We start from the raw sequence: 20,413 nt of genomic DNA, 5'->3' as shown, positions 1-20,413 counted from the left end.
CACCCATGCAGGCCAGTGGGAAGGTCAGTAACTGCTTGACACCATGCCACCATGACAATCACAACCCCAGGCCTATAGCTGTCTGACCAACGAGCATAGTTCTGTCACATTATATAGGGCTGTATAAGGAGTGCCTTGAAAATGGTACATCAGATTCATCATTGTATTGAGGCTACAGTATATATTCCATATCGTAGTCCAGTTTCATAACTGATCCTGAGTGATGTTGAGAGACTGTTAACTGATAATTATGTCGGCCTACTCATGATGAGCCCCCAAAACTTTGATATTTATGGGATTTCCAGTGCAAAGTGTGACCTGAGAGCATACACACAATGCACAGTTCTGACAACTTGACTTCTCTACATCATCAGAAATGTTACTGCACTCATCTTGTCTGTGGTTGAGCAACTTTCTGCATCATTTAAAAGCATTATCACACTGACCTCATGTCAGTGGCTCTCTAAGTGGGCGTCTGTGTGGGCACTGCAGTACAGCCCATGTACTGACAGGATATGCCATTAATAGGAATGATGAAACCACCTTGTTGATCCCATAACTAATACTAATACTATATACTAATATACTAATATAATACTAATACTGCAGAAGCCTCGCCGATGTCCGACCACGGCAGTTTGCGTCGGTGCGTTGCATTATGGCAAACCTGCCCCCGTACGGAGACGGGCTGTGCTGCGCAGGTGTGTGGCCATCACCCAGATGAGAGAGTTAATACTGCTGAGGAGGAAGAGAAAAGCACTTTATAGATTCCCTGCGTACCAACACGAGGGTCGCAGGTTCAAGCCGCCGTGTTACCTCGGGTCGGGCGTCCATACAGGGCACAATTGGCCATGTCTGCGGGTGGGAAAGAAAAGAAAGAAAAGTGATGAAGAAAATAAGAGAAAAGCACTTGAGAGACAGAGGGAGAGGGTGAGAAGGAATAATACTGAAAGGCAGAAGCAGGTTACTCAGTAGGTGGGACTGGGGAGGGAAAACAGGGTGATGGGGAAAGCGTGTCACCCTGGAGAAGAAGAGATGTTCATGGATGACACAGAAGGAGGCTGAGTGTGGTGTGGTGTGTGTGTGGTCGCGTAAAGGAACAGCGACAGCGTGTGGGTTAGGTGAAAACAGGAGAGAGGGAATGGTGGAGGGGGCAGAGAGATGAGAGGGACAAGCAGGTGAGGGCAGGGACTGAGAAATGAACGAATGAACGTGATATGAAAAGAAACACAAGCACAGATCAAATGCAGCGTAGAAACAGTGTTTTGTGAGACTGCGGGAGACATGCAGCAAAACAACTAAAAGTGCTCTGGTTCCCCTCGTCCATCCTTCCTCTCTTCCTCTCTGTGCTGTGTAGAGACTGGTCTAATGGAAAGCACCTCCGCTGGAGAGAGCAGAATGACCCCAACCTGATCAGTAGGGAAATATCTCGGTAGGTAGAATATCTGCACCCATCCCACACACACACACACACACACACACACACACACACACACACACACACACACACACACACACACACACACACACACACACACACACACACACACACACAGCAGCACCATGGCACCTTCTTCTCTCCATCTCTCCCTGCATCTTCCCTCCTCTCATCTCATCTCTCTCTCTCTCTCTCTCTCTCTCTCTCTCTCTCTCTCTCTCTCTCTCTCTCTCTCTCTCTCTCTCTCTCTCTCTCTCTCTCTCTCTCTCTCTCTCTCTCTCTCTCTCTCTCTCTCTCTCTCTCTCTCTCTCTCTCTCTCTCTCTCTCTCTCTCTCTCTCTCTCTCTCTCTCTCTGCCTAGAATTGCACTCCAGTCCAGTCCCATATAGTGAGGGCTAATTCACTGTCAATTCATATGGATAGCCTCTCTGATTTACCACTGATTTACGTTTGGCCCTGTGCCACGATGGCAAGTGGTCGCAGGAGCCCTTCATGTCTGCTCTCGCCACGTGAAGCTTCACACGTTTATATACAGTAGGCTCCTCTATATATATAGCTCTTTGTTTCATGCATGTGTGTCACCAAGGAAGAAGACGGCAGCACGTGCCGGCGACAGCAACGTGCCATGCCATGATCGTGTGCGAGAGAGAGAGAGAGAGAGAGAGTGGGGGAGAGAGAGAGAGAGAGAGAGAGTGAGAGAGAGTGGGGGAGAGAGAGAGAGAGAGAGAGTGGGGGGGAGTGGGGGGGGGGGGGGGGGGGAGGGGAGAGCGGGGGAGAGAGCCCCGCTCCGAGATGAGAGCACTCAGGCGGCGTAATGGCTCTCCTTGGGTTTGAAATCAGCATGCAGAAAGCGGTGTGTCCTGGCGTTGCCTGTGCTGCAGTAATGCAGGAGAGAGTCAGCAGGCAGGACGTCTCCAGCTAGGAGCCCACTCACTCACGCCTCTGCTGTAGGTGTGCCTGGATGACGCACGTCGGTGAAAGTGTAGGTGCGTGCGTAGTTTGCGTACTATGTGTTTGTGTCCGTCCGTCTGTCATTGTCACCGGGAACACGGGGTGTGTGGGGGGGGGGGGGGCAATCATGAGTCGTCCGTTTTATCACCAGCCTTTTTCACAATCGACTGTCGATCAAACGCAAACGCAAGAGGCAATTAAATGGTGTAGTGTTGTCAGCCAAGAGAGCAACAACAGACCCACTTCATCAATATCCAAATGAAGACGACGGCGTCCATCCAGGTCTAATGAAGTTGCTTGTATATTGGCGCTGTAGGCTTGTGGGGAGGAGACAGGAGTGAAACACAGGGAGCTTTCTGGAGAGAAAAGAATACCCAACTTCTGTTCTGACAACCTCCCCAATCTCCCTCCCCTTACACAATACACACACACACACACGCGGGCGCGCGCATGCACACACACACACACACACACACACACACACACACACACACACACATGCGGGCGCGCGCATGCACACACACACACACACACACACACACACACACACAATAGAAAGCCCCTGTCACTCCTTGACACAAATTTAACGAACCCCCCAGACACACACACACACACACACTGACACACACACACTGTGTGACACACACACACACACACACACACACACACACACACACACACACACACACACACACACACAGTGTGACACACACACACACACACTGACACACACAAACGCCACTGTGCATACATAAACAAGGTCCGCGTCAACAAAGATAGACCACTACAGCCCTCTAGGCTTCTGTAGAGGTACAGCAGCGAAAATGACTTTCCACTTGCCATTTTGACATACTATCTTTGTCTAGAACTCATCGATTATCCTCAAAACACTACAGTCCCTCGTTTAAACAATCAACTAGATGTCATAACTTCAGGGCTGTCCTTAATGAAAGCTGTCCAAACCTGTCTTCATCAAAGATGACCAAGAATGTCCTTGATCGAAAGTGACGACATTAAAGTGTACAGCTTCACCTCGGGGAATAATGCCTGGTTTGATCCCATGAATAACATGGTAAAACAATGAAATGAAGGACTGCTTCACTGTTTGTAACACGCAACTCTGTAGTTCCACACTCTCCATCAATACAGTGCTATTGACATTTGAATAAGGGGGTGATGGACAGGTAAATGCTTATTTTTGCATCACATACTTGTCTAAAATATTAATATTAACCAAGGGGGGTATAATGGATAATGTACGAATAGTGATGATGCCGTCTACCTTCATCAGCCCTTCAAATCAACCCGTGCATTTCATTTTGTGCTGCTGGAATCCACACAAAGCAAGAGCACAGAACCTGCGTTTCCACATGTTTTTGAAGCATGCAGGGCTATTAAGGCAAACACTGCAGGGAAGCAGTGCTGAGTACAACATGACTAGGTGTATCTTTATGGTGGAGTGACATCTTGTGGAACTTTGTGGAACTGTCAACATGCAAACTCCTGCATGGTGCTATCAGCACATCACAACAAGGTGGGCTTCTACTGATAATGATGGAAAGGTCAAGCAAAGACTCATTCATTAAAAAAATACAGCTGTTTTGCATGACCTGATGATGGCAATATGTTGATGGTGAAGAATGGACTTCACTATGTGTCTTCATCACATCATGGCACGCTTGTGACAACAGAATGTTCAAAAAGAATTATAGCAGCCTACATACCAAGAACAAGAATGGAGTCGTCTTTCTTCACGTGTTTGTCCAAAAGGTGCTGGAGTTTGGAGAAGTTGCCCAACCAGTCAAAGCAGGGCTCTGTCTTGTATCTCTCATCCCAATAGTCCACATCTTTGTATCTGGAGTTGTCATCTGGCACATGCTCCATCTTCTCACTGCCACTGGCATAATGACACCACATGTAAACATGACACAAAAACAAAAAGGGCGTTCAATGTCTATGTATTGTTTGCAATCACAAGCTGTCATTTTGGCCATATTATTATCACTATGCACATCTATGACAAGTGAAGTGACGTTAGTTTTATTTCATAACGTTATAATATCGTTCGTTCAGTCACAAGTGAGGCATATGCCTTTAGTTAATGATCAACTAATCATTTACAAAAAGATTAATATACATTTGTAACCTAGACTATGCAAATATTTTCAGCCCATACCATGCGCATGGTAGCCTACGGCCCTTATAGGCAGCGCTGTTGATACTTGCTTTTTGGGCAATAAACTTCCAGTCATAACGTAACCTACACACAATGGGCTCTATCCAATCGCATATTGTTCCCCACAATGTACTTACGAAATGAAGCGTCTGTGTAAACGCCAGTGAATGAAAAAGTAAACAGATATACCGCTGAAGCACACGTGTTGTAGTCGGTTGTATCTATCTACAAAGCATTGTGGGTAATGTGCCCAATGTACGCATCACCGGAGCATCTCTAGACGGTCTCTGGCTGAACCCAATGCTATATGACCCAGTCATTATGGATTTTGATCATCTTTCTATGGGTGTCAAACTTTCATGTGCGTTGTGTGACTGTGAACCTGCTGTGAACCCTCTTCCTGATTCCACATCGAGGCGGAACACTGGTGCCTTCACGTGCTCCTCGTAAACTCCCACTCCCAAGATTGGAGAGCGTAAATAAATATGACCTGTGGGCACGTTGAAGTGCTTTTTGTTGGGCAAAAGCCCATTGTTATTTACCAAAAAAGTTGTATAGTAGCATATTTGTTATAGTCAAGAAGATGGCTAAAACGTTATAGTGAAAATAGAAAAAATATTAATTATTTAGCCCACATAGAATGCATTCTATGTAGGCTAAATAATTAATATTGCATGCCATCAATTGTTGGAATATTGTTTTTATGTATGGATGGGATGTCACTGAGGGCTGAGGAGGGGAGGAGGAGGGGGGGTTATTAAAATATATATATATATTCAGTGAATTATTGGGAGTGGAAACTGTTACTGTACTTACAGTAATTAGGATTTTGAGGTATCTGTACTTTACTGAGCATTTATTTTTCTGAGAACTTTTTACTTTTACTCCCTATATTTTAGCACATATATTTGTACTTTCCACTCCTTACATTTTCAAAACAGGCTATAGCTTTAATGCAAAACAGACAAAAACGATGGAACGTTTGTCTCTCGTCTCACGCTCTCCCAGCTTTCACGCATTATGTGTACTGTGCACCTTGTTGTGGAAAAACCATATCACACAAATTATTAAAGTGTAGTCTTTATACATGTAAAACATGTTCGGAGGGATTATTTTAAGTTTAATCAAATCATATTAATATGACATGAGTTTCAGTTAACTTAACACAGAAACAGCCGGTAGAAATACTTTTTACTTTTATACTGTACTTTATTACATTTCACAGCCGAGCCTGTACCTTTTTTTTTTTTTACTTTTAGTTGAGTAAACAAGTTGAATCAGTACTTCTATTTTTACCAGTCTTTTTTTTACACAAGTAACTGTACTTTTCCCCATCTCTGGTGTGACTTGCAGTTGTAAAAACATTGCTTATGTTCTATTCACAACTAAAATTCTTCAACACCATAGGTGAGGAAAAAATAAATTAAAAATCAGATGGTCAAATAAATTCTTGGTTGTATCTTAATAACGTTAAAAACTTCATTCCACAGTGCTGTAGCTACGATTCACCAGTAAAACATGCAATTACAGGTTATATGAAAGCTTTTGAATGTCACTAGCAATAACATCTGGAAACCGTCATTTAGCCTGTATGTATACAATCACATATGGCACATAAACACAAAGCACAAAATGCGTATGGCATTCTACTGAAACAAAATACGTTGCCGTCATGTTGTCACTCGACAGATATCTCATTCTTCAAGTCTAGTAGTGATGCTGATCTACTGTATGTGAAATGTCCCCAGTCAAATAAACTGAATTACACAAATTAAAAACCACTCATGCAACACTTTGGAGATTTGCATCTCCTGTATTTAGTGTCAATAGACTGCAACAAAATACAACACTGTGGTTCTGTGGTTGCTTTTCCTGTGTTTTGATCATTGATTGTAAATTGAGGTGTTGTCTGATCATTTCTTGCGCGGGACTTTATCTCCGAGCGGCACTTCATGCATCAGTTTCTCTAGTAGTCTGCTATAGTAGGTGAAATCATCCTCTCCGTCCCCCCGTGCGTCTTCCACTTGATACCTCCTGCAGGCCAGGACCAACTCATTGGCATTGAAGAGGGGTGCTGGGTCGATGGAGTGGCAATTGATCAGGCTGACCAGGTACTCCCGGTAGTGCTTCTCGCAGAGGCCGGCGTGTCCAGGCTGTGTTTGAGCGCCACAGGGCGCGTCGGACTGCTGGCCGCCCTCGTCCTTCTGCTCGATCACGCCGCACAGACCTGTCTGTGTTCCAGGTGGAGGGTCAGTGTTGAAGGCCACTCCATTGTTCTGCAGTAGAGCCTGCAGTCTGCCAGGCTCCCAGTCTCTCAGATAGAAGAGGCAGTCTCTGGGATGATGGGCGTGTAGCCCCGTCACGCTGCACTGGTCCACTGCACAGGTGGTGTGGAAAGGGTTGTTGCAGCCGCTGCAGAACTGGTAGCGACACTGAGAGCAGCAGAAATGCATGCAGCCTCCTTTAGACAGCGCATACTGAAAACGACAGTTAGGACAAGTGATGCCATTGTCTCTGAGGTATCCAGCCAGGCCCTGCCTCTGGTACTCCGGATCATTCTCCCTCTTCCATGACTGGTACTGTTCACATGAAAGACCTGCGTGCTGAGACTCCCAAGGTTTTTTGCATTGAGCACAGAAACTGTTGTGACACTGAAAGCAAGTGACCTTGAGCTGGTCCCCATCATAGATGAATCCATATGAACAATGACTGCACCAGAGGAATTTGGGGTCCTTGATGAGAGCTTGCTCTGTCAGCTTCTTATGGAAGAGCTCATAGACCTCTGGCTCCAGGCACTCTCGCAGCTGAATGTCCAGGGTGGAGAAGTAGCTGTTGAGGTGTTGGGGGTCGTTGATGTCGGGCTCCCAGCAGACTGGACACACCATGTCTCGGATGTGTTTGTCCCTCACAACGATGGTGAAGTGCTGCTGGAAACAACCGCAGCACACCGAACACTGGCAAGATGTCAGAGACTGCATCTTATTGTGAGGGAAGACAGAGAGGCAAATGGGACATTCTTTGGCCAGGACTCTCTTGATGAACTCCCTGTCGTGGGACTCCCGTACAGCCTGCACTACGTCCTCCAGGGAGTAGGGGGCGCTACGCTCCAGCAGCAGGGACAGTGCCAGCTCACAGCGACCCCAACTAGGAAGGTCATACACTGCCAGCAACCTCCGACATATACGCTGTTTGTCAGGGTGATGGATGTCTATGGGAGGCTCAGGCTTGTCACTCCACATGCGCTGGTGGAAGGGCTCCAGGAGGGGGCGCTGCAGCAGGGCGAGGGCCCCCCTCACCTCGCCACCGCTCTGCCTCAAAACCTCATGACACCGAGGCTCATCAGCGAAGCCCAGCCAACACAACTCCTTTACCTTGGTGTGTCTGTCTCGGAGAGCTTGTCTTGCAGCTCTCTCAGTGTCGCCCCCTGCTGTCAACCAGGCCTGCTTGGCCTCTGCTCTGGAGAGTTGTACCACGCCTCCTTTTTCTCTGACATCGACCTCTGTCCTAGCATCCTCAGGAGGACATTCAATTAGCCCGTTTGTGTGCTCTGTTGTCGTTTTGTCATTTACAGAATGAAGTGAGGAAGATGCCGCCAACATACAGATGTGGTCTAACAGGAGAGGCAGCTCTACTTTCAGCCATTCACAGGGCAGGACACTGCTATCCCCGGCTACCCGCATGCCTGTGTACACCTCCTCTGGGCTAACGCCTTTCCTTTCCCCATCCCTAATCAGCTGAATCAACTTCAGTCCCTCCTCCTTCATCAGTCTCTGTCTGCGTGCTTCAGGGTCCTCTGGAGGCGGGGCTTTGGGTTTGATTGACAGGGCCGGAACCCGTCTGACGGGGGAGGGGGGGCGCAGCTTGGCGGGCAGAGGTGCGGGCTCAGGGCGAGCCAGGTCACACATCTCACACACTGTCGCTGGAGAGTAGTTTAGATAGGTGCAGAACTGACATACCCACTGGCTGTCGGGGTCACCGGGCATGCCCAGCACAGGTGCAGGTGGTCTGGGCGGGGTGGTGGGGGGGTGCGTGGGGGTCACTGGAGGTCGCGTGGCCAAACGAGGCCGCTCACACACCTCACACAGAACACTGCTGGCTGCGTTCACCACAGTACAGCTCTTACACTGCCACTCAGTGATGGTGGCAGGCTGAGAGTCGTCTGCCGTAGAGCCGGCTGCTGCCAGGCGGGGGCGCTCACACACTTCACACAGCACATCCTGGACAGAGTTGACTTTAGTGCAATGAAGGCAACGCCAGGAGGATGAGCCGTGACTCTTTCTGCTTTTGGATGATGATGTCACGGCGGTTCGATGGTGATTGGCTCTCTCCGGGTACGAGTGGTACAGCCTGTCACATTCCAAGCACAGCCATTGGACACAGGTGGGGCAGTGGGTGGAGACATGGAATATCCCACAGATAGTGCAGCTCTCTGGGTGTTTGGTTGAGGAGGAAGCGGTGGAGAAGGCCTGGATGGAGCGGGGGGCTGAGTGCTGATGGAGGGGGGCATGGCCCTCCCTGTGGCCTGAAGAGGACGAGGGACAGACTACAGCGTCGGTGTTGAGACCAACATCCTTGTGTCTCAGTGTAGGAATGATTCTCTCATAGAACTCAGGGTGGGGATGGGCCTCCTTGATGAGCAGATCCAGCTCCATCCTCAGGCTCATAACCTCCAGTGTGATCATGGCCACCTGGCCCACGTCAGGCTCTGTCACGTCATGGGGGAAACTGAGGCCGTCTGGCTGCTGATTGGAGTAGCCATAGAGACAGAGAACTGCTCTTCCTCCCTGAATAGCATCAACAGTTGCCCTGAATACTGGGTTGTTGTGTTTGACTGTCCTCCAGTACTTTGGCCTGTTGGGGTTGGTCAAGTTACAGCCATACTTCTCTAGGATGTTCAACGCTGTAGACAAGCGCTGGAGAGATGCCAGGGTCTCTTTCCTGTTGCTGCCGAAGCTGTTTTGGATCATCATGTGTTCAGCAGAGATGTGTTTGTATTTGCTGCAGGGTGGCAGGGGGAGCTGAGCCATGGCCGTCACCCCGGCCCGCACCTCCACCACCGTCCCCCCTGAGCACAGACACCCCTCCGCTTGCCTCCTCACCTCCAAGAGCTGCTCTGAGAGAGACGCCATCCTTTGGTTTGAAGAAACACAGCAGCACTGTCATTCAGTCACCAGTTAGTTCCTTCTGTGACGTTCATCCCTCAGCACCTCAAGCCGTTCATTTGAATGGATAAATGCTTGGAAATCCGCAGCGAATGTCCTACAGCAGACTGGAGAGAGTATCCAAAGAGTGTTGAAGGCAAGAGCCGATACTGCTGCCTTTTTGACAACCGCGCTGTCGCTATCTTGCTGGGGGGGAATGCCTCCTTGCGCCAATGGGACAACAGCACAGAACATGACAGCCAATCAGAGGTAGTCTACTTGCAGGCCAAAATGGCGGGTTTGTTGTGCGCTGATATTGCAATTGAATAACGTAGATTTATGTTCTTTGGTAACGTACGTATCATGGCAGTAACGTAAATCCTTTTCTGATCCTGAGGTGTCGTAAAGTGACGTAAAGCAGCCTCTGACGACATCTAGTGGCGTTTAACGCAATGATATTGTATGCCTTGGGTTTTAATCAGGTGTCAATAAAATCTCACTGCAAGAGAAAGCAGGTGGTGCTCGATATAGCTTCGATGGATCTTCAGCTCCAGGATGGGGGAACTTGACTATTATTATTGTGGTTGTTGAATATTATTGTTATTATTATCTTATTCCTGTTCCTATTCTTATTTTATTGCTTGTGTGCTGTATTGCTGCTGCAACAAAGGAATTTCCCCTCGGTGATTAATAAAAGTACGCTACCTACTTATTGTTAGGTTGTTTTTGTGCGCTCGCATGTAAAACCGATATTTCCGATGGTACCTGAAAGCATCACACCAGTAGGCTGTCCCACTTTTCTCCTTGCAAATCTTTTGATCGCAATGCATGCAGACTTTCTTATTTGCAGCGAACAAACGGTAGGACCATCTTGAAGTCATCGCGTTAACTTTGTTGATTAGAAATGTCTTTGCCTTTGGTTTTATTGTAGGCTACTGTTTTTTTGTTGTACTTTGTCATAGCATGTGGTCTAGCAATTTAACATGATTAATGCCAGAGTTTGAATGCGTTTTATGTGTAATACTTTCTTCGCAGACTGTTGTAAATCATTAACATTAATAGATCAGCTGTAAACCCTCTCCCTCCCCACTAGATGAGGGCCCTTACCAGGAACCTTTCATCCTGTTATAAATCTCTAACCAGCTTCTCAAGACTCACGACCCAGATCCACAGACGCAAGGCATCTCTTCCTAAAAACTTTTATGACTATGAGAGCATCAAAGATTTCAACCCTCAAATCCCAGAATATTTCAACTTTGCCAGAGATGTCTTGGACAAGTGGGCAGAAAGGGAGAAGGTAAGCATAAAATTACTTTTATTTGTGTGAAAATATATATATATATTTTTTTTTGTTATTGTGCAGATAATTTAACCAAGAGTGTGATATGATCTGACATTTTCATTGTTGTTTAGATAAATGAATGAACAAAAATTTCCCCTCAAAATCAAAGTAGCCTATAGGCTGCAGTAACTCATCATAAGCCTTTTTACCCTTTTATCTTGTAGGATGGAGAGAGAGCCGCTAACCCTGCCTTGTGGTGGGTCAATGACACAAACGAGGAGATCCGGTGGACTTTTGAGGAGCTGGGCTTCCAGTCTAGAAAAGTGGCCAACGTGCTGTCAGGAGCCTGTGAGCTCACCAAGCAGGACCGCCTGCTCCTCCTCCTGCCCAGAGTCCCAGAGTGGTGGCTGGTCAATGTCGCCTGCCTCAGAACAGGTAAGTCACTGTGTAGAAGCTGAGAAATAAGTGCTTACTATATGGCTTATGGCATCTTTAATTATAGTGGAGAATATCAGTTGCTGCTCGTCAGGCATGCTCTGTCATAAGATGAAGGTTAAATTCATAAAGTCTTACCTTTTTGTTTTTGAAACTTAAAGGTGTTCTTGTATTATTTTTTGATTTCTCTCACATCTACCCAAATCACTCACCCCTAGAGCATGGATTCATTTATACAGTGTTGTGCTGTGTGTCATTAACTGTTAACAGTGTTTGGGTCGTTACTGATGAAAAAGTAATCGTATATACATTACTTGTTACTTTTCTAACTTACTAATGCATTACTTTTCTTATTCCCTGAGAAAAGGAATATTTACACTACTTATATTTACACTACTTGTAACATTAGATTTGTGTTACACCCTAAAACAATTGTGCTAAGCTTAATGGCGCTCATTGGGCCAATAAATATTGTTACCAGCAGAAGTATCTAAAAATAATGACAGACATGACATCTTTCTTTTAAGGTTTTAATAAAGATCATGGGGCCTACAGCATTAAAATATGACTTTCTTACTCATATACATTTTGTTGGCTCATAATTCCATTATTCCCAACATGAATTGAAGGTAGGGTACAACAAGGGGAATCTTTTGTTCGATATTACACCAATAGAGTGGTTAAAGAGGCTGAACGTATAATTAAAGTAACAACTATAGATCAGTAACTGTATTACTGAACACTCTCCCTTGCTGTGCTGTGGCTTGCCATAGGGACAGTGCTGCTGCCTGGCACCTCTCAGCTGACAGCCAGAGATATCCTCCACCGGCTGCAGACCTCAGGGGCCAAGTGTGTCGTCGCAGATGAGTCTCTAGCTCCGCAGGTGGAGGCCGTGGCCAGTCAGTGTCCCTCCCTGCACTCCAAAATACTTGTTTCTGATAGGAGGAGAGATGGATGGAGCAACCTCCATGATCTGATGAAGTATGTAGGAGGACAGGGCTGCAGAATTGTCTGGATCAACGTTCAAGTTTATTTCATGAACCCTGTTCTGTCCTTATTTTGTGGTACAAATAAGTGAGAAATACAAATCTGATGAACACAAATACATTTCCCCTACCTCACTCTATTTAGCAATGCCTCTGGTGACCATGAATGTGTGAAGACTCGCAGCGTTGATCCTATGAGCATCTTCTTCACCAGTGGGACCACAGGGTCTCCTAAGATGACCCAGCACAGCCACTGTAGTTATGGCATAGGCCTCACCGTCAATGGCAGGTAAGTGCAACACATCCTTCTTCATTTGAATAATATGCAGTGCATTATTCCTGCTTGAGAGACACCTGTTATCTTGAGAGTGTTGAGGATCTCACCAGTTGTCCCATTCTGCCTGGAGGTACTGGTTGGACCTGACAGACCAGGATGTGTTGTGGAACACCTCAGACACTGGCTGGGCTAAGTCGGCCTGGAGTAGTGTGTATGCCCCCTGGATCCAAGGAGCTTGTGTCTTCATACACCACATGCCTCGCTTTGACAGCTCCACTGTGCTGGAGGTGAGAGGGCGGGGCAGGTAGTATTGCTCAGTATAGCCAGAGGGAACCACTATCTAGGGACTATTATCTACTACTATCTAGGGACTATTATCCTTTTTTAGGCTGGACCGCAACAGCGGGGCCAGGCCTATAAACACTAAGGTTGCTGACTGAGTCGCTGACTGACTGAGTGATGAAGTTACACAAAACACCAGCCACATATATCATTTTTCCAACCCAGAAAAATGTTTTCACAAACACAATTTGGTGAATCATCATTTTCATAATATAAGAGAAAGTTTACAAACAAGCTGGCTTGTTTTTCCAGTTTGAAATCCGAGGCTTTTGTCATATGGAAGTGGGCGTGGTTTCATCCTAAATTGGTTTGGAAAAACAATAGAGGCAGACAGTCATATTACTAGGTTTGAACCTAGTCTTGTTCACATACATACCTCACACCTTTCGTTAGCTTACGCTTGCACAGTGCAGCTTTACAAATGGACTTGTTTCTATCTTCTCATTTCAGACTCTTTCCCGCTACCCTATATCAACATTCTGTACGGCTCCAACTGCTTACCGCATGCTTATTCAAGAGGATATGTCTAAGTATGTTTATTCATTCTCATTTGATGTTAGACACATTTATCTTATTATTACCAATTCAAAGTGGAAAGCGGAGTAGCTGAACTGTCAGTACTTTGCCTGTCAGGTACAACTTCAGGTCGCTGCAGCACTGCCTGAGTGGTGGAGAACCTATTAATCCAGAGGTCATGAGAAAGTGGAAGGAGGCCACGGGACTGGATATCTATGAAGGCTATGGACAGACTGAAACTGTGAGTTATGTCAACTATCAAGTTTAAAACTTAACATTATTATGAGTTCGCCCAAAAATGAACATTAAGCCATTATCTAGTATATCTACTCGCCCCCATGGCGATGGAAGGACAGGTGACGTTTTTTTACTCCACAAAACAGTCGTGGAGTTTCACAGCAAAACACCATTGCAGAAATCTCCTAAGCAATTGAAGTGGATGAGGTCCAACTTTGAAACGTAAAACAAAACAAAACAAAACAGGGAGGGGGAGGAACAATATAATCCCTCCATACTGCTCACCTGGCATAATCCAAGTCTCCACAAGCCCTGAGATGCCAGGTTGACTTGAAAAGATGTCATTTACACCCTGTTCTTAGCCAAAATCATCACTGTAGCCAGGTGCTTGTGCAAGAAGGGGGGCGGCTACTGTAGGCTGCTACAGTGAAGATTTTCAGTGTAAATTACATCTTTTCAAGTCAACTTGGCATCTCAGGGTTTATGGAGACTTGGATTACACCAGGTGAGCAGTATGGAGGCTTCTCTCTCTCTCTCTCTCTCTCTCTCTCTCTCTCTCTCTCTCTCTCTCTCTCTCTCTCTCTCTCTCTCTCTCTCTCTCTCTCTGTGTTGTTTTGTTTACGGTTGTAAGCTGGACCCCATCCACTTCAATTGTTTAGGAGAATTCTGCAACAGTGTTTTGCTGTGAAACTCCATGAATGTTTTGCAAACTAAAAAATGTCATCCTTCCATCGGCATGAGGGGGAGTAGATATAGATAATACCTGAATTTCCATTTTTGGGTGAACTGATCCTTTTAATAGTGTACTGGTTGCTTATGTTTGTAATGTGAATGTTCTGATTCCTCAGGTTTTGATAGCTGGTTCCTTCAAGGGAATGAAGATCAAACCTGGGTCTTTTGGAAAGGCGTCGCCGGCATATGATGTACAGGTAAAAAAAATACTCTGCAAGTACAAGACTCTAGATGCACCACATGCCTACAGGAGCAGGGATAAAGAACTAGCATGGAGCCTGGAGCCAACACTGTGGCTCCTATGTAACATCACTGGCTTGCCTGGGGAAGCTAAGCGTGTCTGGCTGTGGTTAGTCCTTGGATGGGAGACCATCTGGTGCTGGAAGTGCTGTTGGAGGACCAGTAGGAGGTGCTCTTGCCTCTGGTCTTATGAATAATATCCCCATCCCCAATGCCCCCAGAGCTGCCAGCCATCGGCCATGTCTGGGCATCTGTCGCTCTAGTATTTGCGGGGTGTCCCGCACTGTTGGCTCTAGTCTGCTTTGACGGCGGCTTTTCGGGACGATTCAGAGAGAAATCACTCTGATTGGCTGGTCAGGGGTAGTGAAACAGCGCAGGAGAAGAGCGGGCACACACAAAACGCTCTGCTCATTTTCCAACTTTATCTCATCTGTTAATTCTGGAATAACATGGATATTTTCACAACAACGTGCCTTTGGGAAAGTTCATTGAGCCTCTCGCTGCATGATATCACCCATTTAGTGAGGTTTCTCCTTCTTTTTCACCTCCGCCTCTTTGTTTCTTCTATCGCAAGCAAAAGAGCAGACAGGGGCTGACAATGCCAGTGTGCCATTTGCAACTTTTTATCAGACATATTCTGATAAAAATTATTTCTGATTTTATCAGACATATTCAAAACCGTTTCAGTGAGTGAAATGGTAGGCAAACACTGCTTTGTTTCATGAATCAGGCGCAGAACGTACGTGCTAGCTGCCCATCGGCTGCCGTGTTTGCGGTGTGTTCAAATGCAAATTTTTGGCCCCGACACAGGAGACGTGAGGTGACGCATCGGTCAGGACCCAGTTGCCACTATTCCTTTCTAGTTCTGTGTTCAATAACGATCCCATCAGCACGTATCGTATAGATGGCTAAATTCCCACACAGGCCTTCCTTCCATCATGGCCACCTAATCATCCCTCGATATCTAATTGGCTCTTTCAGTCCTCAACTCTCCAGCGTGATAGCTGATGTGTGGTGAGCGTTCTGCTGCTGCACATCGGTGGTGGATGAGTAGAGTTCCCACACACACACACCCCGTATTGTGAAGTGCTTTGTGTGCCTTGAACAACGCTATATAAATATTAAGTATTATTATTATTCTAGTATTAATAATTATAAAAATGATAATAATAATAAGTATTATTATTATTATTATAACTAACATTGAGTGTTTGTGACGTTTCTCAGGTTGTGGATGAGAAAGGCGCTGTCCTGCCCAAAGGAGTGGAGGGAAACCTTGGCATCAGAGTGAAACCCCACAGGCCGTTCTCTCTCTTCACTGAATACACGGTGAGTCAAAGCACTTGACTTGGAAACACTGGCCATCATAGTTCAGAGACAATGTGAAAATGCAGAGAAGATTGATACAAGGCTGAACATGTCCCCCACAAATTCAAGCAACCCTGCAGCCAATCAGGAAAAAGATGCATCATCCCTCCAAGTTGCATTCAAATCATATCAGTAGTGTAGCAGTCATGGCCATTCAAAGTCTGGGAATTTTTACCTTTAATCATAGTAGCGCTCTCATCAGGCCAAACAGTGTAATTGTTTACATGCTAGAACACAGCAGTATCGCTTCAAGTTGCCTAAAAATCAGACCAGTGGATTCCTATCTGGTTCTGCCTGCAGTCAAGAAGCTGCCCCAGTGGATGGCATAGTTGTACTTCAGTATATTAAAGACTGAAACCAAGACTGATTGCAACATATATTATCTGCATTTGTTTTCTTTTGAAATAAACACACACTGACTGCTCCAGGACGACCCAGTGAAGACAGAGGAGTGTTACAGAGGGGATTTCTACCTGACCGGGGACAGAGGGGTCATGGATGAGGACGGCTACCTGTGGTTTGTGGGACGAGCGGACGATGTCATCCTCTCAGCCGGGTATTGTGGCGCTCATTGCAATGCTCTAATCCAGGGGTTCCCCACCTTGTTTTGCTTGTGACCCCACAACGACGTCACAAACATCTACCGTAGTTCAGAACTCTGACTTTATTCTCAGAATTCTAACTAGAATTCTAACTTTATTGTCAGAATTCTAACTTAAACTCAGAACTCAAATAAATGTTTCACATGTGGCCCTAATCTTCTTCCATAGTTTTAAATTGTCTGTGGTGTATATATATATATTTTTATCAGTGTACCTCATTGTAATTCCAGGCGACCCCAAGGTTAGGAACCACTTCTCTAATCTATTTCACATCAACTCTTTCCTAATGTTAAGTGATTTCCCTCTGTCGGTGGTGCTGGCAGGTATCGGATCGGCCCGTTTGAAGTGGAGAATGCTTTGATCGAACATGAGGCTGTGGCTGAATCAGCGGTGGTCTGCAGCCCTGACCCAATCAGAGGAGAGGTATGCACTACTACTACAAACCAGATGGAATTGATTACCACTGTAAAAACAAAAGTCAATTTGTATGGTGATTGCTACTTTAGCAAAGGGTTCCAGCAGGGGCGGTTCTAGGCCGTTTTTGGGTGGGCTTTAGCCCACCCAAAAATAGTCTCAGCCCACCCAAAAAAATAGAGGCAAAAAAAACTTTTTTTTTTTTTTTTTTTTTTTAAATCCCTCTCCAAATCCATGGTGGTCATTAGTAGCAGTTTCTGACTACACTCAATGCGCTGTGTGCATGTTTCCCCCCCCCCCCCTCTATGTTCTTAGGGTGGGCTGAGACAAAAATTTAGGGGGGTTCAGCCCACCCGAAAAGTTTCTAGAACCGCGGCTGCGCAGGCGCTCCCTCCTCCATCTATCTGCCTAATCCCACATCACTTCACACAGGTCACACACAGTACAGCAGCGAAGTGGTCCTCCACAGTCCACACAATCGTTCTCCCCACTCATGATCAATGAAACTGAGGTGAGCATTGAGCAGTCAGAGTCGTTAGTAGTTACTTAATTAGCGCATATTGATATGCAAATTAGCACGTAACGTTGTCGTAGGCTAAACAAAAGAACTTGTCGCTGTGCCTGCCAGACAAACAGGTGGACTGGAGGAAGGTAGGTAGGCTACCATGGCACCAGCCAGCCATGTCATGCTAGCTCGCAGTAAGCGGGTGTAAATGGATGTGATGTTTTTTGAGAAACATATGGGCATAAGTGACAAACATTTTCAAACGGGTCCCTTGTTATCTGAATGAAATTAAGCCCTTCAGAATCGCAAGTGGCTGCTTTACACAGCCTGTCTGATGTGATGATGACGATAGCTTAACATGCGTGCATGGCATCACTTATGCCTTGCTGTGATGTTAGTTCAGTATCTCAATAAAAGTTCTTACAGGCTTGTTATTTCCCTAAGGGAGTGCAAGGCAGATATTTAAACAGCCTTGTTTGTGTACAGTACCAGTGGCATGGGAGTAATAAAAAGGGATTAAGGACCAGGACCCCTGGTGGTCAGTAAGATGGGCTGGTTGAGCCAATGTTAAAATGATCTTTATTTATTATTTATTTTTGCTTTAAAACTATTTTTTAATTTTCTGCTTAAAGTTCATGAAAAAAGTGGCATTCTTGTTTTTTCACACAATAATTTAATAATACCATTTGTAATGCCACCGTTGTAGTGCTGTTGTTCAAAATTAAAGTACATTTTCTCAGATTTATTGGTGTCTTTCTAGTCACACAATTTAATAGTCAGTGTTTCCCATACACTGATCTATTTGTGGTGGTACACCCTACATAGATTTTGACCCCCACAAATACTGCCACATATTAATTTCAACTAGTTGACTGCAAACCCCTGCTTTAGTGCTTACAGTATATTATTATCTTGTCGGAATATTATTCCAGCCAATAAGTTAGGAAGTTCCCTTTTGATTTAATTTTACTTTTGTTTTGCCTACAAAGCAAAATGTTACTTTACTTGAAACTCCCCTGAAGTGATTTTGGTATTATTTATGCAAGCATAATTCTACCATATAGTAACCTGTATGCAGAATATATATAGTATATATAGGGAAACAATTATTTTTTCATTGCTGTAAAACCACAGAACGGTAAAGAAGATATTGATGTGTGTAGTTCTTCATAGATCTAGTCTCTTCATTTTGATCTCAAAGTGCGCCAGTTTGATCCATTTTTACTTGAAACTGTACAAAATTTTCTTCCGGGGGGGCATGCCCCCGGACCCCCCTAGGGGTTCAGTGGTCCATGACCTTTGGGTGGGCTGAGCCCACCCAAAGCTCTGATGCTAAAACCGCCCCTGGGTTCCAGAAGCCAATAATGTGTAATGAAGAGAACTTCCAATGTGAGTTTGGATAAAAACAGTGGTAAGCAGTATTTTCTGTCTTCCAGGTTGTGAAAGCGTTTGTTGTGCTGACAGCAGAGTATAGATCTCATGACAAAGAGCAGCTTGTGAAAGACCTGCAGACACATGTGAAGAGAATGACTGCGCCATACAAGTATCCACGCAAGGTATCTTCAAATCGATCGGGAAACGACACGCACTCCATATTGGAGATGTGGAAGATCATATCTTCTTATCTTACTCTATACTTTCTGCAGGTTGAGTTTGTGGAGCAGCTTCCCAAGACAGTCAGTGGTAAGATCAGAAGAGTGGAGCTACGCAAGAGAGAATGGGGACAGACTTGAATTTTGATCTGAAGAAGTGGCCATCAGCAGGACATTGGAGGTGCACATTTACAGCATATACTGGTAGCATAATGCCTACATTTGCTTCTTGGTTATTTTTCAAATAATAGGAGAGTTAACAACGAAGAAAACCTTCATTCATTTCTATCAATATACCTTAGTATTATACAGTATTCATTGAATAATTTGCTTGTTTGTGCATGGTCTGATTTATTTTTCTAAAATCTCTATAGCCCTCTTCTTAGCTTCCATTGGTGGAAACATTGGTAGTGGTACCAACCATGTCATGCTAGCTTGTCGGGAAGGGGGCAAAATAACGGTCCAATGTCATGGCCATTTTCAAAGGGGTCCCATGACTTCTCACCTCCCCTTTACAGACATGCCCACTTTATGCTAATCACATGCTGTTTTTGGCACACAAAAAACATGAATTTTTTTGCATGTAGCATATGTTATCTTCACCTATTCTATTTGAATATTTATGCATACTGGGCTCCCTAAACAATCTTGCAATTGCAGAAATTGGGTTTAATTCATTGAGCCCAATTGTGTTCATGTGTGATGATGTTAGTCCCTATATTAGCCATTTCATTGTAGTGAAACCATTTTTTGAAACTTGACCACACTGACCTATTGTGACCTCTAGGATAACCACAGCTTCATGAAACTTTACAACCACAAACTACATTATATTGACAATAAGGGGGTTTCTGCAGCAATTTCCAGGACAGAAGTGCTCACCACGCCACCCAATTGCAAAAAATAAATAAAAATAAAACTGCAATTCTTACAGAAATCTCCAAATATCAAAGATTTTCGATACCAAATCACAGCATGAATTTCTGTATGGTGTTCCTCGTTGTCAGGTGTTTTAATGTGGTATTTTTGAGGCATTCTTATTCTTCTTCTTCTTCTTCTCCTTTTTTTTCTTTTTTCATCAATTCTTGAGTGGTCAAAAATGGTTATCTTGCACCAAATCTATGTAACAAATTGTATCAAGTCAGAAATTGCTGTAACAACTTATGATACATAATGGAGC

At 45.1% G+C, this 20,413-nt stretch overlaps 2 protein-coding genes and 1 pseudogene across 3 annotated transcripts in view; 1 reads left to right on the top strand and 2 right to left on the bottom strand.

Annotated features, from left to right (window-relative positions):
* ece2a (endothelin converting enzyme 2a) overlaps window positions 1-4,811 on the bottom strand; it is a 127,775-nt gene extending 122,964 nt beyond the window's left edge. The window contains exons 1-2 of the mRNA XM_083659678.1: window positions 4,702-4,811; window positions 4,113-4,285 (exon numbers count right to left, since the gene is read on the bottom strand). Of these exons, the coding sequence (XP_083515804.1) occupies window positions 4,113-4,272 (160 nt within the window). The 5' untranslated portion in view covers window positions 4,273-4,285; window positions 4,702-4,811. The remainder of the gene's footprint in view (window positions 1-4,112; window positions 4,286-4,701) is intronic.
* Window positions 4,812-6,477: 1,666 nt separating this feature from the next.
* Window positions 6,478-9,693, bottom strand: LOC310797433 (E3 ubiquitin-protein ligase RNF31 pseudogene; annotated as a pseudogene). The gene has a single exon. The product of its transcript is annotated as an E3 ubiquitin-protein ligase RNF31 pseudogene (transcript).
* A 770-nt stretch (window positions 9,694-10,463) lies between these two features.
* On the top strand, window positions 10,464-19,990 carry acsm3 (acyl-CoA synthetase medium chain family member 3; the record flags this gene model as incomplete). Its single annotated transcript, XM_083659067.1, has 14 exons — window positions 10,464-10,487; window positions 10,871-11,002; window positions 11,212-11,422; window positions 12,196-12,403; window positions 12,554-12,697; window positions 12,816-12,972; window positions 13,478-13,557; window positions 13,661-13,784; window positions 14,629-14,709; window positions 15,980-16,081; window positions 16,549-16,676; window positions 17,046-17,145; window positions 19,078-19,197; window positions 19,288-19,990. 14 exons carry the CDS (start codon window positions 10,464-10,466, stop codon window positions 19,372-19,374), a joined length of 1,698 nt encoding a protein of 565 aa, XP_083515193.1. The 3' UTR covers window positions 19,375-19,990.
* Window positions 19,991-20,413: the final 423 nt, after the last annotated feature.

This window comes from Poromitra crassiceps, assembly GCF_964638095.1.
Source record: "Poromitra crassiceps genome assembly, chromosome: 23".
Classification (NCBI taxonomy): Eukaryota; Metazoa; Chordata; class Actinopteri; order Beryciformes; family Melamphaidae; genus Poromitra; species Poromitra crassiceps.
The sequence above is the reverse complement of the archived record's forward strand: the minus strand, read 5'-3'. Positions and strand labels throughout refer to the sequence as shown.